We start from the raw sequence: 16,987 nt of genomic DNA on the forward strand, positions 1-16,987 counted from the left end.
CACCAGCCAGGAAGCCGAGGGGCCAGTGTTCTTGCTCTGGCTCTGCTTCTAACACTGTCTGTTCAGACAACTCCCTCCCCTCTCTGGGCTTGTTTCCCCATCTGCACAATAAGATGGTGGGACTCTGTTGCCTGCAGGCTCCTCTTCAATCCCAAGATTCTATGATTCCACTAAACACCTTTAAAGACAGACCTCAGGTTCAGAGGTGACACGGAAACAGAGCAAAGCAGCAGATTCAGGAGGCCAAACACACTGTTCATAAGATCACAAACAGCCAAAAAGCCAGGGAGTAAAGACCCACGGACCCCCTGAGTCTGCCCACAGGCCACAGGCCGAGCCCCAGCTGTCCAAGAGTGCCTGCCTCACCTGCAGGACGAGGCTGAGAGCCATGGCTTTAGAGGAATAGGGGGCAGAGGAAATGCCAAAGGCCACAAACAAGGCCACAGCCAGGGTCATCAGGTTGGTAATGAGCTCCAGCCTCAATGCCGCCCATCGGATGGAAGACAGAAACATCAGCAGGTAGTTGTTGTGCGTATCAGTCAGCCTTTTAAACCTGAGAAAGAAAGAACACCTGAACACCACTTGTGCTTGTCTAGCCCAGGGTTTCCCAAGGGTGGACACTGTTGCTTCCCCCAACATCCAGCTCCCACCAACAGAAGCTGACTTCTCTTTGGGGGGTTCCTCCCTACCCCTTTCTCAGCCGTGGAGTTGACCCTACCCAGATCTAGGAGAAGACTCTGACCGATGCAGGCCCATCAGGGCATCTTCCCCTGGCCTTGTCGATGGATTCAGAGATGGGTAAGTTACCTAACTGGGCCAATGAGAGTGAAGAAATGCCAGGACTTGTGAGTGAGAGAAGGAAGTGATCCCTTCCTGGTCCCCATCCACCTCAGAGTGGAGCTGTATCTGTCCTGCATACTGCTGTATCCCCAGTGGGCTCCAAGCACCTAATAGGCTCTCAGTGTTGACTCAAGGAAGGCATGCTCCAGGATCCCTCAGTCCTGGTGTCCACACAGTCCTTGGGTGCTCTCCAACGCCACTGGAGAGCTGGTGCCCTGGTTCTTCCCATATTCCAGTTAACTGAACACACACCACCTTCCTTGCTCAAACCTTACCAGGCTCCGAGGCCAGCTCAGATGCCTCCTCCTCCCGAAAGCCTTCCCTGATACCCTGAGCTGCAAGGCATCTCTTTCCCCTCTGAACTCACATGGCATTTTATCTGCTACTCTCCGGTGCTGCCTGTCACCTCCAACCCTGTATCATTACAAAAAGGTGTCTGTGCCGCCTGTCTTCCACCCCACTGTGAGCTTCCTGTATACAGTTCAGTGCTGACCATGTTGGATTCATCTTTACAGGGAGATAAGTTTATATTACACAATTCAGCCTCAGCAACAATCATAGGATTTTTCTTATTTGTTTCAACAAACATTTACAAGGCAAATCTATGAATAGTGAAGGAAATTCTGTTATTCAGAAAGCTATTACTCCTTATTATTTTATCAAAATTAGATACCTGTTTGGAAGCAAAAGAAAAGCAATGCAAGAAGTGCTGACACAAGTAATACTTCTTACTATTCATTGTACTAATATATATATGCAATATCCACGGGTCTCTAAGGTTTACAAACATTTTCCACATCACTTACATTTTTTATTCTTATAAGCATCATCTTATAGATGAGGTTCTGGAGGCTCAGAACAATAAACAGGATAAAACAGTGCTCTCTCTGATTCTTCTGAAGATGACACTATTCCCAGATACTCTATTTCCTACTTTCCTGCTTTTCCTCTCCCCAACCATCCCTATCATCCTGACATGGCAGCAGAAGGACTCACTCGTTGATGAAGTCTTCAGTTTTTCCATAGACATGGATGGAGCTCAGGCCATGCAGAGAGGTGAGAATGTGGGATAATAAAGGGGAGCGGCTGTAGGTCTCCAGTCTCTTGAACACAGTGATGGCCCTCTTGAACATCCTGCATCGAGAATGAGAGTGAGTGACCTGGGCCATCCGCCTTAGGGACCACCCAATCCTAAGTTGGTCCTAGCCTCTCCCCTCAAGTCACAAACCCCATTCACAAGCAAAAAGAACCCACTCACATACAATAAACGAAGCCAAAGATGGCTATTATGGCTCCTAACAGCAGGACGTATGGAGACAGCACACTGACAATCAGCAGGGTGGAGATTATCAGCAAAATCAGAAGCAGGAAGTGTTCAGCAACAGAAGGAAAGAATTGGTCCAGCATATCCAAATCCCCAACAAAGCAGTTTAGGAGTCGGCCTCTTGGGGTCGTGTCAAAGAAACTCATGGGATAGCGGGAAACCTGCAGGAACAAAAGCGACCCAGATCATGAGAGTAGCTGCAGGCCTTGCTTGGGACTTGAAGATGTCAGTTACCCTTAGGCTCTGAAGAGGTGCAGGATGCAGATAAGCAGTGTCCAGGGGAGAGAAGGTGGAGCAGGTTGAAGGCATGGGCTCCAGAGGCGATCTGCCTGAGTTGCCGTGCTATGGACTCCTTCACTTCCTGCTGTGTTACCTTGGGCATGTTACTTAACCCCTCTGAGTCTCAATGTTCTTATTTGCAAAACGGGGATGATAATGATGCTTCATAGAGTTGTGGTAAGGATTGCACAACTCTGCAAATATGCTAAAAACCTCTCAGTTGGCCAATTTAAAAGGGTGAATTTTATGGTCAGGTGAATTATATCTCTAGCTATTATTTAAGAGAGGGAGAGAGAGGGAAGGGGGAAGGGGGGAAGAAACAAACAATACAATGAAAGTGCTTACAGCAGTGCCTGCCCCTGACAAGCATCCCATTAATATCACCTCTTATTATTTTCTAGAGATAAGACCATTTTCACTCAGAATCACAAAAAATTGGCAGCAGCAGTTCCACTGTGGTTGCATATGACTCGGCGACTTGGGTGACTGGAAACACGACTGCCCTTCCCAAAGGTGGTGTCCTGACTGGACCTCTGAAAGCAGTGGACGTGAGACCCTCTGGAGATCGAAGGACGTTTCACACTAGAAGGGCCCTAACAAAACCATCGAGGTTGGCATCCTCATTTTACAGATGAGGAAACTGAGGCCCAGGAAGGCAAAGCGGCTTAGCGATCTGCTCAAGGCCGCCCAAGTAGTTAATGGCAAAACCGGGACAGGACCAGGCCTCCCAAGGCTTCCCCAACCCCCAGCACAGCCACGCTCTTTACAGACGGCAATTTATTTTTTTTAAAGATTGGCACCTGAGCTATCAACTGTTACCAATCTTCTTGTTTTTTCCTCTCTGCTTTTTCTCCCCAAATCCCCCCAGTACATAGTTGTATATTTTAGTTGTGGGTCCTTCTAGTTGTGGCATGTGGGACGCCGCCTCAGCATGGCCTTAGGGCAGCAAAGCTATTCTGTATGATATTTAATGATGGATACATGTCAGTATACATTTGTCAAAACCCATAGAATATACAACACAAAGAGTGAATGGTTAACATAAACTATGGACTTTAACAGTTAATGTAAACTATGGCCTTTAGTTAATAGTAACACTATTGTATAAATATTGGCTCATCAGTTGTAACAAATGTCCCACACTAATGCAAGAGGTTCATAATAGGAGAAACTGCAGGAGTGGTAAGGGGAATATGAGAACTCTCTTCGTACTTTCCACTCAATTTTTCTTAAACCAAAATCTGCTCAAAAAATAAACACTAAAAAAAATGGGGCAAAGTCAGGGTTTCCCCTGTGGCCACACGCAGTGTCCGGGCCCGTACCTTGTGGAAAAGCTGGTTGTGCAGGGCTGTGGATGCCTTTCTTGTGACCTTGGTGAAAGCCTTCGAGCAACCAATCCCAACGCAGATTACAGCCAGGGTGCTGAGGCCGTACACCAGTTGGTAAAAGGGCAGCTGAGGGTTCTCCAGGATGTCACCTGGGTCTGCAGGGGTCCTGTTGCTCTCTTGGCTGCTATTGGCCTTCAAGAAAGAACAAGGGGTGTTATATGATGAGAAATATATGTGGTCTTTGTCCCCAGTTCTGGCACAGAGCTCCTAAAACCCTTGTAATTGCCTAAGTGATAGGGGTGCTAGGAGCATCTTTTGTTCTAATATTTGACTTGACTCTGGTTCCTGACACCGAGCTTCTAGACCCTTGGAGTCTCTGGAGCAATAGGAGTGTCCTTCTGTAGCTAATGAGATGACGGGTGGCCAGGGGCCCTACCATTCAGGATAGAGGCTGGTCTCCAAAAAGACCAAGCTATGAGGAGAAGCTAGGGACTTTTCAGCCCCACCTCCCATCCTCCGGGGAGGGGAGAAGGGCTGCGGATTGAGTTCATAATCAATCATGCCTACAAGAGGAAGCTGCCAAGCACAGGGTTCAGAGAGCTTCCAGGTTGCTGACTACATCCATGCACCAAGAAGCTGGTGCACCCCAACTCCACAGGGACAGATGCTCCTGCACCTGGACCCTTCTGGAACTCATTCTGTGAACCTCTTCATCTGGCTGCTTCTCTATTATATCCCTTATATTAACCAAAAAATGTGTTTCCCTGAGTTCTATGAGCCATTCTAACAAATTATCAAACCCAAGGAGGGGGTCATGGGAATCCCTGATTTATAGTTGGTCCGTTAAAAGTACAGGAAGTCCAGACTTATGATGGGCATCTGAAATGGGGCTGTCTTGTGGGACCGAGCCCTTAACCTGTGGGGTCTGTGCTAACTCCAGGTACTTGGTGACAGAACTGAGTTGAATTGTAGTATACTGAGCGTATGTCCACAGAGATGGAGAATTGGTTAATGGGGGAAAACATGCACCTTGGATATCAGAAACATCGTGTGCGAATAGAGCAAACCAGTGAGTTTTCTTTTGAGGGAGTCAGACCACCTGAGTCCAGGGTGAAATTCAGCAGGGAGAAAAATCCTTCTCCCTGAAGCCACGTAAGACTCAGCTGCTGGGACAAGGTGAAACTATATGTTAAAGCCTTGCTGCTGGGCTCTTTTGCTCTCCCTTCCTCTCCCTCCCCGCTGCCCTGCGCTGGATTCGGCCCCATGGTCTGTCCTCTGAACCACGACAACAGCTGGCTAACTGGCCTGTCTCCCTGACTCTGGCTCTTTCCTCCACCCCATCACCCACTTCACCCTGATTGTTCTACTCAGCAGCCTCCTTTCTTCTGTCAGGGTAAAAAACAGTTTCATAACATCCTTCACTCTATGGTGTTAGGAATTGGGGCTTGATTATCATCCGGCATCGTCCCCGCCCCTTCTACATCCTTCACTGTGATGCTGGGGAGAGCTTGGGAGCTCAGTTTCCCAGACTCCTTGCCAGCATGGTCTCAGGTTAGATTCAGACAAGGAAACCCACTCATGGGAGGAGAAGCCCTCACATGCTGGTGACGACTGTGGCAGGTGCGTGGGATGTGGAGTTTGGCCAGTGGCTTCTAGGCATCCTTCTGAGAACCTGCCACTTCAGTGCTGCCTGCTGCTGAGATCACTGGAGCCCGTGTCCCCTCTCTCCTCCAGCCCCTCCAATGTTTGTGTGGCCTCGAATTCCTATGTTAAATCCTTGGAAGCTCTGAAGACTTCAAGTGGCTTCTGTGTTCCTGACCAAACCCTGCCTGACACGTGACTCAAAAGTTAGCCAAGTGAAGCATTGGAAAGACATGGCTTGGATTCAGAGGACCAAGCTCCAGTCCTGGCACCCTCATGTCCCAGGGCAGCTTCTTTATTCTTTCTCGGCACAGTTTCCTCATAATTAAAATGGGGATGGTGATGCTCAGAACATGGGAAGATGAATGAATTAACCAGGCACATAATGGCTGAGAGCTGCAGAGCTCTCGATGCAGAACAACGCCCTCCAAATGCCGGCACTAAGAGACTCGAGCAGACTCTAGCATGTATTCTCCTGGTGGCTTAAGGCCTGTCCCTGGGATGACCCCAGACCCCCTGCACCCCATTAAAATGCTACCTGAGGAAGCTCAAATGCTGCCAGGAAGATCTGCTCTTGCCTCTAGCCACCACCTGATGGCATGCCCCCCACCTGCCTTCCTCAGAGAGCCTACTGGAAAAGGCTCACAGTGGTGAATCTGTATCTCTTGCAACCCAGAAGCATCTCTCTCCAGGACCTGAGAGCCACTGTTTGAAATGTGATCATCAGGAAGGACAGGGCCTCTGCCTTCCAGCCTCCGTGGGAAGACAGACTCCTAACTTGGGCGACTGCCAGCTCGCAAACATGGGTGCCCCACCCCACCACTCACCAACCCTTGCAGTCTGCACTTCCTGACTCCCCTGAGCCCTGCCCTCCCTCCCCCATTCTCCCTTTAAAATGCTCAGATTGCCTTTGCCCAAATCAGAATGGGGCCCAGCTCTTTCCCCTGCTGTGGGTAGTGACTGACTCAAGTCTGTTTTCCCCGCTTTAACTGAAGGCAGTCATGTCCATCTTTGGTGTGGCCTCCCAGCCCCCAACAAGGAGTGCAGAGACCAATTTTAAATAAAGCAGAGCAAGAAGGCAAAACTGTTGCCAAAGGAAGAAGTCACTAAGGTGCACTGTAAAGCATTCTTGGGAGCTGTTTGGGGACAGAAACCTCTTGGTTTCATCCCAACAAGACTGCATAGGTGACTGCTCATTCTGTGAACACAGGAGGCCAGAGCCAGGAGGGAGCCCAGAATTCTGGCTCCCAGAGGTTCTCTCTAGAGCTCCATTTGTCCGCTCGGCAACAGCAGGTTCTGGGCTTGTCATTGGAGGTCCCTAGCCCTTGCTCTGGCCCTTATGGGGCCTCAGGGAGGAAGAGGCCCCGTACCCCACACCTGCCATGGCACTCACCCCTGAGCCCTGCTCCAACCAATGGTTCAGCCACCACATGTTGAATGTCGTGAGGAAGATGAACACCAACATGAGAAGGAAAACCATGACAGAGACCAAGTAACCTGAGAGGGAGAGGGAGGAGTCACACAGGTGACATAAGCAGGTACAAGGCAACTGCTGACAGAGTTGCTGGTCCACCCCAGCCCTTGGATCTCCCTGACCCCCATCCACCTGGGACACCTTGGAGGACTGGAAAAAGCTGGGGTCCAAGGTTAGAAAGCCTTGGGTTGGAATCCTGCCTCTATTACTTGCAAGCTATGTGACCCTGGGCAAGGTACCAAATGTCCATGACATTCCACTTCCTCATCTAGGACATGGTGACAGTCAGACCAGCCTTGTGGGGCCACTCTGAAGATGACACTATACTCTACAGGGATGCCATGGTGGAAGGGAAGCCCTCCTCTCCCTGCCTCCTCTCCCCCACCGGCAGGCAGAGAGAAGACACACCTGACCCAGGGCAGGCTCCAAAGTGAAGGAAGAGTAAGATGTTGGCATGGAGTCAAAAGCACTCACAAAAATCTCTTCAATGTACATAGTTGTACATTTTTAGTTGTGGGTCCTTCTAGTTGTGTAAGATGTTGGCATGGAGTCAAAAGCACTCACAAAAATCTCTTCAATGTACATAGTTGTACATTTTTAGTTGTGGGTCCTTCTAGTTGTGGCATGTGGGACGCCGCCTCAGCATGGCCTGGTGAGCAGTGCCATGTCCACGCCCAGGATCTGAACCTGTGAAACCCTGGCCGTGGAAGTGGAGCGCATGAACTTAACCACTCGGCCACAGGGCTGGCCCTTATTTTTTGTATTCTTGATGCTCTAATATTGGGGCCTTCATCCTGGAGAGACTGCCCTTCCCAGGGCCAGCTAATTCCTAGAGCCAGCAAACAACTCCCTGTGAGCACACCTTTGATATGCAAACCAAACCATCCACAGCCAACACTCCCAACCATCTCGTTTATCAAACTCTCACACACCAAGCCAACATTCTCCCTGCCCTAACCCACCCTAGGGCCAGGCACCAGACAACCAGACGACGCTTACAGCCCAGAGCCCCTGAAATTATCCAAATCCTTGAATCCTAAGTTTACTCAGTGTACCTACCCTGCCTCTCCCACTCCTTCCCATAAACACCCCAATAATGGCTCTTGGCCATGCTCTCCCTTCTTGTGCCTCCAGCTCTGACCGGCTGCTGCTTCCCCACGTGCCCTGCATGGTGTAGCACGTCTGCTGCCCCCAGGGATCTGTGAGGGTAAACTTCTCCCTTCGTGACAAGAATTTCCATGTCTGCATGTCTTACCATACTTAATTAAACAAATTGCAGGTACATTTTAACTCAAGTACGCATGGAAACACAACTTCCAGCGTTGAGTAGGGTGGCAGAGTTACTATAATCAAGTCAGGTAGGACTGGGGCGTGGAAGTTAAACCCAGGAATGGCATGACTCCCTTGTGTCTCTCGACCTCACATGACCTCACACGTTCCAGTCTGTCCCGGCTCCAGGGACAGGGCTGGCCTGAGAGAGAGCCCCAGGCCTGGCATGAGGCAGCTGACAGACTGTACCTCCAGCTGCCTGGATGTAGTGGTGGTAGACACTCCATCTCAGGGACCCTTCTTCCATCTTCTCCTTCTTTGTGAGCTGATTTTCCAGCACTGGTTCAGGGTAAGAGAAGAAGGAAATGGTACACCTCCCAATCTCCTGCATCTCCTTCCGGGGTCCTTGCAAAGCCCTCTGCCCCGGCTTCTACCCTTTTCCATTTCCTCACCTTCCAGCTGCAGTGCCCCACCTAAGTCTGACTCTAATTAGCCGATTTCCCATGGAAGACTCTGCTGAAGACAAATCTTTGACCTGGAGTCCAGAGTCTGGAAAAGGGGTCCAACAGCCATTCAATAAATCCTGGATGGCTTGGGGTTCTCAAGATCTTGATGAGTTGAGAGAGTCAGCAGGAGAGAATGAAGAAAGCAATGACCTGGGACCAGAAACTTGTTCCAGAATTGTGATCACAATACTGTGTAACCTCAGGCAAATCACTTAACCTCTCTGTTTCCTCATCTGACAATCGGCAGGCCTATAGTAGATGGTTGCTAAGATGCTTTGCACAATATGCTTCTGAGACAACTCCTCAAAAACAACTGTGATGCCAGCTCAGGCCGACTCTTGGCCTGGGGCAGGGCAAGGAGACCAGTACCTGGAGATACTAGGAGATGCTGCCGATGACAATGACGACAACAGGAAGCAGCATGTCAACATGTTGTTTCTGCCTGACACTCTCCCTTATAATAACAACACCCCAATTTTTCCTGGGGAAGAGGTCTGTCTTCCTATATTTGAATCTTGAGGGAAATTACACTAGGATGGAAAACGTGTGGAGTAGGTTTTCTTCAAAGATTCTGTACCTGTTCCTGTTACTTAGCCCCCAGAGTTGCTGAGGCCTGCTTCTTCAACTTTTCCTTTCATTCTGTGATCGACACACTTTCCTCCAATTATTTTTCTGACCAAACCGGTTTCTGACTTTCACAGCTGAAGATGCTATTGGTGACAGGAGCCCACAACGTGCCAGGCACTCTGGTGGGGCTTCCCCACACCTGAGCTCATCGGATGTCCACTATGACACTGCAGAGTAAGCACCATTGCCTTCACTTTTGCCAGTGAGGGTTCAGAGAAGTTAAATTGCTTGGCCAAGGTCACATAGCTTTGAAGCAGCAGCATTGGAATTCAAACCCAGAACTTGTCTTATTTCAAAAATAAAGACGTTTCTGTTCTGCTGCCCTGTCTCAAAAAGCAACAGGACCACGAGCGCCTCTATATCCAGGCTGGGGCCCAATTCATTTCTCATTTCTAATGACTTTGTTTTCAAAATTTGTTCTCAACAAACATGTAAAAATGAATATCAAAATGTCTTGCAAACCTTTAAATTTATGCCACTCCAGGCCAAAGATACTTAGTCCCCCTCCTGCCTCTGCCTCTGCACACCCTCAGCTGTGCCCTCCGTGACATGCTTCCTGGATCCTTCAGGCCTCCTCACTAGCACAGTCCACACCCCATGCTCTTCCACTACTTGGATCTGTAACCCTTATGGTGATGTCTAGGATCCCAGACACTGAGGGCCATGGCCTGGTCTGGGTCCAGGAGGAAGGGCCAGGACCTCTGGCGGACACAGGCAGGCATGCAATGTTCTCGCCCTGACCCAGCACCATTACCAGCATCGTCCGGGAGAGGCTCTTCCTGAAAGGTGGTCCGGGCCTGACCTTCCACCTGAGGCTCTTGTGCCCTCCTTGCTGGGTCCTGTAGCACGTCCTGGGAGGAAGCACACACCCCAGATGCAGGGAGTGCTCCTCCCTGTGGGGAATGCGGGTGGGGTTGGGTAGAAATCACCTGTGTGGCTTCCCTGGGCATCTTCTGGATGAGTTGGGCATATCGCCCCTTTTTCTGTATTAACTCACTGTGAATTCCTTTTTCACAGATTTTCCCATCTTCTAGCAAAATGATCTCATCACAAAACTCTAAATACTGAACAGTAAGAAGAAATAAAGTCTTCAGTAAGCATACGAAAAGATGTTCAACCTAACTCTTCAAAAGGAAAATGCAAATTTAAATCATGTTCAAATATTATTGATACCACCCGGTTAGAAAAGTTTAAACATTGGGCAACCCCAAGTGTCGGCGACGATGGAGGTGAAGAGAATTTTCACAAAATGGGGGCAGATGGAGGAGGGGGGTGTAGATTGGTACAACTACTTGGAAAACAATTTGACAGTATCTAGCAAAATTAAAGATTTTGAAGAATTATGAACCAACAATTCAACTCCTAAAATTTCACCCTGAAAAAGCTCTTGAACAAGTGCAAGAAGACACATGTAGAAGGATGCACACTGGAGAATTTTTTGTAAAAGTGAAAAATGGTAAAAAAAAAAAAAAAAAACCCTAAATGTCCATCCTAGAGAAATAAATTCTGGTATCTTCAGATATGGGGGTACCATACCAGTCAGGGTTAGAGCTACACGTATCAACAAAGAAGTTCTCAGAAATACAATGTCGAGTGAACAAAGCAAATTACTGAAGGACACAGAGAGTAAAATATCAATTACATAAAAGTTTTAAAATATGCAAAAGGACACTTTGTCATGGCCAGAGATTCCCATGTGTGTTATCAAAGGATGAAGGCAGGCAGGGAATGCTGGACAAGAAAATGAGGAGAGCAAGAGGGAAGAACAGAATGCAACCTGAGACGGGATCCTGTGTGGTTATGGCTCTGGGCGGGAGATACGGGGGTTTTCACCAGATTATCTTCTCAACCATTTCTATGTCTTAAATATTTTGTACGAAAAAAATTTTAAGGCCAAAATAAGGAGGCAAAAAGAAACAGAAAAAGAGGGAGAAATAATAGCAACGTCTTGAGGCCAAAACCAAGCCTGCAAATATCCAGGAAAAAAAATGTGTGAGAGGTGGTGACAGGCACAGCCACCACACCAGGGAAGAAGGTAAGACACGGGCAATTCTTCCCTGAGGGATTTTCTTCTTTCTTTTTTTTCTTCAAAAGCAGGGGCCTGATCGTAAAATTTTGAAGATAAAAGGAAATGTTAAAATTTGGTTTCATTTTTGCCAGCCACAGAAATCTTTTACCAGCCTATCCTCTCCACGTGGAAAGCAAAGGAAATCCAAGTTCTCTACAACACTCTCCAATTTGGGGGTCAAGTCTGAGATGAAGGGGCAGCTGCTGTGTGGTTGTCACTGAATCACCCTGAAAGAGCACAGCCTCGAGGGTTTCCAGGATCCGTCAGGCATAGCCAGGGCCCTGGCAGGGGGGTCACCTGCATTTGGTGGGTCACCAGGACCACAGACTTTCCCCTGAGCATCTTCTGAATGCACTCTTCAAAGACGTGCTTCGCCACGTGGTTATCCAAGGCTGACATGGGGTCATCCAGCAGGTAGACATCGCGATCGGCGTAGACAGCACGGGCCAGGCTGATCCTCTGCTTCTGTCCCCCGGAGAGGTTGAGGCCCCGCTCCCCAATCTGCGGACAGGCAGCGAAAGGCAGCATGTCTCAAGGGTGAGCACAGCCAGGTGTGCCCTAACCAGCCAGCGGGCGCATGTGACAGATGGAGCCCCTTAGTGCACACTGCTGGACGCCTAAGGATTTGGCACCCCTGGCATTTGAAAAATAGTTTCCAAAATCTGCTTAGTAGGGGATGGACAAACCAATTTTCAGTTAATTAAAATTTTATAATTCATCATTAGACAGAATTTTTCTAATCTGCCAACTTCTTAGGTGACATATTAAACTTTCGACAACTTAGATAATAAAATAAATCATTCGTTCCCAAGAAACAGCACCTTCTTCCCTATTTTTTGGGCTTTCTATCTCCATTGACTGCAACTGTCAACTTGCAGGACCACCAGCCTGGGTCAGGGGTGTGGTCGAAGGCCACGGCCCCACACACAGCTACTCAGCAGAACACAGGCCAGGACTCTATGCTGCCATCATGGGAGGGGCCGCCTTGCACGGCACCTCTGTCTGGAGGAACACCCAGTCAGAGGCACTCATTACTGGGCAGCATGTTTGGGGCCCTTGCAGACTGCGCTCCAGGCCACTGCCGGCTGGCCCACCCCTCAGTCAGGCTCTGAGGATGAGGGAGCCGGGGTGTAAGTCCCGGCTCCCGCTCTGCCAAGAACTCTTGAGGTCTCTGTTGACAAGAAGCAGGGTTGAAAGAGCAGCTGGGTGACCTCTTATCACCGCTGTGCCTCCAGTTCACCAACGTGCCAATGTGTGCCTTGGATGAGCTGCTTGGCCCGGCCAGGGCCCGGTTCCCCGTTCAGTCACTCACTCAGCAAACACTTAGGAAATGCCTTCTGTGCTCTTCTAATGACAAGCGAACACTTGCTCTGTGCTGGGCACTACTCAAAGCCCTGTGTGTGTCTCCACTCGTCCGAACCTCAAACAACCTGATGAGGCCAGTGCTCTTCTTGACGCATTGTACAGACCAGACCTGTTTTTCCTACTGAAGAGGCAACTGTCAACAAGACAACCAGGCTCTCTGCCCTCGAGGGTTTATAGTCCCACTTTAGAAGAAGGACATTAAGTACGACCTCCCAGGGCTCTCTGATGCTCACCTAAGACAGTGCATTCAAGCTACTAGAACAGAACTTTGCACATAGTTAGCGCTCAGCAGACTGAGCTGTTACTAGATAGTAAAATCAAGACAAGAACACTGCATTTATCTTACAGGGATCTCATGGGATTAAAGGAGGCTGCTCATGTGAAAGACAGTGAATCACCAGGAAAGTGCAACAGTCAGAAATCCAGTCGCTGCTGTGGGGCTCTGGCTGATGCTTCCACCGGCAAAGGAAGTGCTGCCCAGAGAGGGACGGGGGGTGAGGGGTTGGGCTGGATGGGAGGTTTCTTGTCCTCACAGGGTATCTGCTCCTGCTCCCGGAGGAGGAGTTTGAGGTCAGCACCCCATCCTTGGGGGTAAGGTAGCCTCTTTGCCAGCTCCCACTGTGAGGTGAGCCCCAACTTCCCTCCTTCGGTGAGGGAGGCTCTGAGGCAGGAGCTGCAGGGCCAGCTCAGTACTTACCTAGGGAGGCAGCCCGAAGACTCCAGAAGACCGTTACAAAGGCCCCGTCACCAGAGAGCTTGGGGAGGCTCGCCTCCCACTCACCTCCGTCATGTCTCCAAAGGGCAGAATTTCCAGGTCCCGGTTCAGGGAGCAGCAGTGGAGCACTTGGAGGTACCTGTGATGGACAGAGAGCTGAAGGGACAGGTGGCCGGGCTGCGGGACCTCCTGCCTTGCCCAGTTTGGAAGGGAGAGGTCTTGCACCCCATGCTAAGAAATTTGGACTCAATCCTGCATCTAACGGTAAATCACAGGAGGCTTTCCTCATTGCCTTCCTCCTTCCATTTCTTTTAATCAGATACACACACTTAGTGAATATTTGAACAGAACAAAAAGAAGAGACAGTGAAAAGCAAGTCTCCTTCCCATCTTTGACCCTCAGTTGCTTTCCTTGGAAGCAGCCACCATTACAGTTTCTTATGTATTTGTCCAGAAATAATCTAGTCATATATGTCTGTGTGCTGCATAATTAGCCCTATATTGTTTCAATGGCACCATAGTATTCCATTATATGGCTGCACCAAAATTATTTAACCAGTGCCCCCTTTGATGGACATTTGGGTTGTTTCTAGTCTTTTTTTTTTTTTTTTTTTTTTGCTTGAGGAAGACTGTCACTGAGCTAACTGTGTCACTCCTCCTCTATTTTATGTGAGATGCCTCCACAGCATGGCTTGATGAATGGTACTAGGTCCATGCCCAGGGCCTGAACCTGAGAAACCCGGGCCACTCACAAGCCACCCAAGCAGAGCACACAAACTTCATCACTATGCCACGGGGCCGGCCCCAAGGTTGTTTCTAGTCTTTTGCTACTGTGAACAATGCAGTGTGAACATTCTTGTCTATGGGTCTTTGTGTTCATGGGTGAAATTATCTATGCATTAAATACTTAGCAGTGGGCTTGCTGACTCAAAGAACTGGTGCCTTTTTATTTTTGGCAGATATTTCAAAACTGCCCTGTGAGTCATATCAGTCTGAAAGCAGAGCCATGACAAAATGAGAGCTGTGGGTTAGGACGGCTGCCTGGAGGTGGAACACAGGGTGGAACAGAGCAGGAGAAGACTGGAGGCAGGAAACCAAGGGCAGGGGCAGTGGGAACAGTTCAAGCAAAAGATCACAGACCAGAACTGGCAGGGAGATGGAGAAAAAGAACAAACTACGAGAGATATTGAAGAGAGTTGTCCAGGGTTGGCGACCAGTTAGATGTAGGTGACAGAGGAGGGGGTGTCAGGCTCGCTGGGGTGCGCAGTTCAGTGACGACCTTAAATGGAATCGGGCAATCTGGGAAGAGAGCAGATGGGCTGGGGATCGGGCACACAGGGTGCTCATGAATTGGGATTGGAGCTGATGATGAGCCCAGAGGACAACCAGCCGGAGACGGCCAGTGTATATGCCTACATATCTCTTCACTCAGTGTTGTTACCAGGGGCAGATTGCAAAATCTAGCAAATAGTCAAAGGACACCGGAGTGTACCATCGTTGGAAGGACAGCTGTAGCATTCACGGAAGTTTTCATGGGTCCCTCACTGAACAGACCTCACTGGGGATTTCCAAGTGCACGTCTCAAGCAGGTCAGCCCAGGACCCCGGGAGGGAGAGGTACGAAGGGCAAGGAGGGATACAGATGGAAGGTGGGTGGCCCACAAGGCCGTGAATCCAAACTCATTTCCTCTACGTGGCACAACCTCATCACCCCATTTGTTTCACCTTTTGACTGAGGGGTCAGGAATTAATACAAGCGAAGTTTTAAAGTAACGTTTTTGGAGGGGAGGGTTATTTGGAGCTATATAGCATAACAGTTATGCGTGAAGTGTCTGAAAGCCACTGGGTTCATATCCTGGCTTTATCGTATTCTCCCAGCTGTGTGACTTTTGGCAAATCATTTAACTTCTTGGGGCCTCAGCTGACTCGTCTGGAAAATGGGTATGACAGTAATTTTTCTCTCGCAGTGAGGAGGAACAATGGTGATGCATATAAGCGAGCACACGGCCAGTGTTAGCAGTTGCCAACTTACTATTAGCAGCTGGGGGGTCCCTCCCAAACCAGCCACACACACCCACGTCCTTCTGTGCCCCTCCCAGAAGCTTACCGGGCCTTGTCGTACTGGACTCCCATGAGGATGTTCTCCCTGATGCTGGCCCCGATCATCCAGGGCTGCTGGGGGACGTAGGCCAGGCTTCCATGCACCCCCACCAAGCCCTCCTGCAAGTGCATCTGCAGCAGAGTGAGGCCAACCTCAGGACCGGGCTGGGACAGGGACAGACCCCGCAGGGCTCAGCAGCCACAGCGCCCAAGGCCCCCACTGCCCTCTGGGACCCTGGGGGCTCTCCTGTATCAATGGGACTTTGAACTTGGTCCTGCCAGGCCCACCCGGGAGATGAGGAAGGACCTGAGAACACAGCAGCAGTGGGGGCTAAGCAGGCCAGTTGGTGCTGCGGCTGAAACCACGGTTTGCAACGAAGACACCATGTACTTTTTCTCTTCTTTCCCCAGCCCATGCCCTAGCAAGCAGTGCCTCCATGCTCTTCATGGTGAGATGGAAAGTTCCAGGCCACCTCTGACCATCCCAGGATATCACAGAATTATTAGTAATGTTGTAAGGTTTGATAACACCATTGTGGTTAGATGGAAAAATGTCCTTATTTTTTGGACATCACGATGAAGTATTTAGTGGAAAAGGGTCATAATCTCTGTCATAAAATAGTTCTACAAAATACGTTTCTGCATAGATGTGGCAAATATGCAAATGGTATCAAATGTTGATCGAGGTGGTGAGTGTACGGGCCTTTAATGTAGTGTTCTTCCTGCTTTTCTGTATAAGTTTAGAAACACACTTTAAAAAAAATAAAGGCCATAACCCCCATCCCTGTCATCTCAGCATAGGATCTTCTCATCCTGTGCTCCTTTCACTTTCTCATTCTGTGCTTTTTACTTCTGATCTGGAGTCAAGCTTTAATAAGAACAAAACTTTAAAATGACATCTTTTTGTTTTCCTTTATTGGAAGCAAAGTGACAGTTCATTTGAAGAGGAAACTGACAAACGGCTGGTCACGTAGAAAGGTGGCCTTGAATGGCAGTCACCAGGAGACGGTGCTGCGAGGAAAAGCAACGCTCCTCCATTGGGTGGACCTGAGTTTCAGCCCTGGCTCCAGCCCTTATCTGCTGGACGGCCTTGGGCACATCACCTCAGTGAGCCTTAGTTCCTCATCTGTAAACTGGCCATAATGACTGCGCTTTCCTCAGAGGGTTGTTTTCAGGGTTGAAAGAAAAAATGGGATTCTCTTCGCACAGGGCCTGGCATGTAAGTACTATTCAAACTATTTTTACTATTTAAAAGAAGAAAAAGTAGTCTTTCTTCTCCCCAGTTGCAAAGAAGTTGGGGAAAGCCCACAACACGTGGAGCACAAAGAAACGAGCTGTCAGACTGATGTATGAGGGGAGAAGTCTACTGACACCATGATCACATCCCAAGGAGCAGATGAGTCTGGTATGTACATTTGGGAGAAGGAGCTGAGGGTGAGCTAAATAAAAGAAG

At 49.1% G+C, this 16,987-nt stretch overlaps 1 protein-coding gene and 1 long non-coding RNA gene across 13 annotated transcripts in view; one reads left to right on the forward strand and one right to left on the reverse strand.

Annotated features, from left to right (window-relative positions):
• The window catches only part of ABCC11 (ATP binding cassette subfamily C member 11), a 72,722-nt gene that overhangs the window by 24,622 nt on the left and 31,113 nt on the right, over positions 1–16,987 (reverse strand). For 7 of the 12 annotated variants that reach the window (XM_070613626.1, XM_070613619.1, XM_070613623.1 and 4 more), the window contains 10 exons: positions 15,542–15,666; positions 13,503–13,575; positions 11,654–11,857; positions 10,043–10,352; positions 8,405–8,494; positions 6,806–6,909; positions 3,766–3,963; positions 2,099–2,325; positions 1,837–1,974; positions 367–553 (listed from right to left, as the gene is read on the reverse strand). In XM_070613626.1, coding sequence (XP_070469727.1) covers positions 367–553; positions 1,837–1,974; positions 2,099–2,325; positions 3,766–3,963; positions 6,806–6,909; positions 8,405–8,494; positions 10,043–10,352; positions 11,654–11,857; positions 13,503–13,575; positions 15,542–15,666 — 1,656 coding nt within the window. Of the gene's footprint in view, positions 1–366; positions 554–1,836; positions 1,975–2,098; positions 2,326–2,398; positions 2,550–3,765; positions 3,964–6,805; positions 6,910–8,404; positions 8,495–10,042; positions 10,353–11,653; positions 11,858–13,502; positions 13,576–15,541; positions 15,667–16,987 lie in introns of those variants that run through there. The other 5 variants (XM_070613627.1, XM_070613622.1, XM_070613628.1 and 2 more) reach the window with 4 other exon arrangements.
• LOC139082435 (uncharacterized) lies at positions 6,684–12,171 on the forward strand. Its single transcript, XR_011538410.1, has 2 exons — positions 6,684–6,950; positions 10,306–12,171. It is a non-coding gene; the product is annotated as an uncharacterized lncRNA (long non-coding RNA).

Source organism: Equus przewalskii, chromosome 3, assembly GCF_037783145.1.
Source record: "Equus przewalskii isolate Varuska chromosome 3, EquPr2, whole genome shotgun sequence".
Lineage (NCBI taxonomy): Eukaryota > Metazoa > Chordata > Mammalia > Perissodactyla > Equidae > Equus > Equus przewalskii.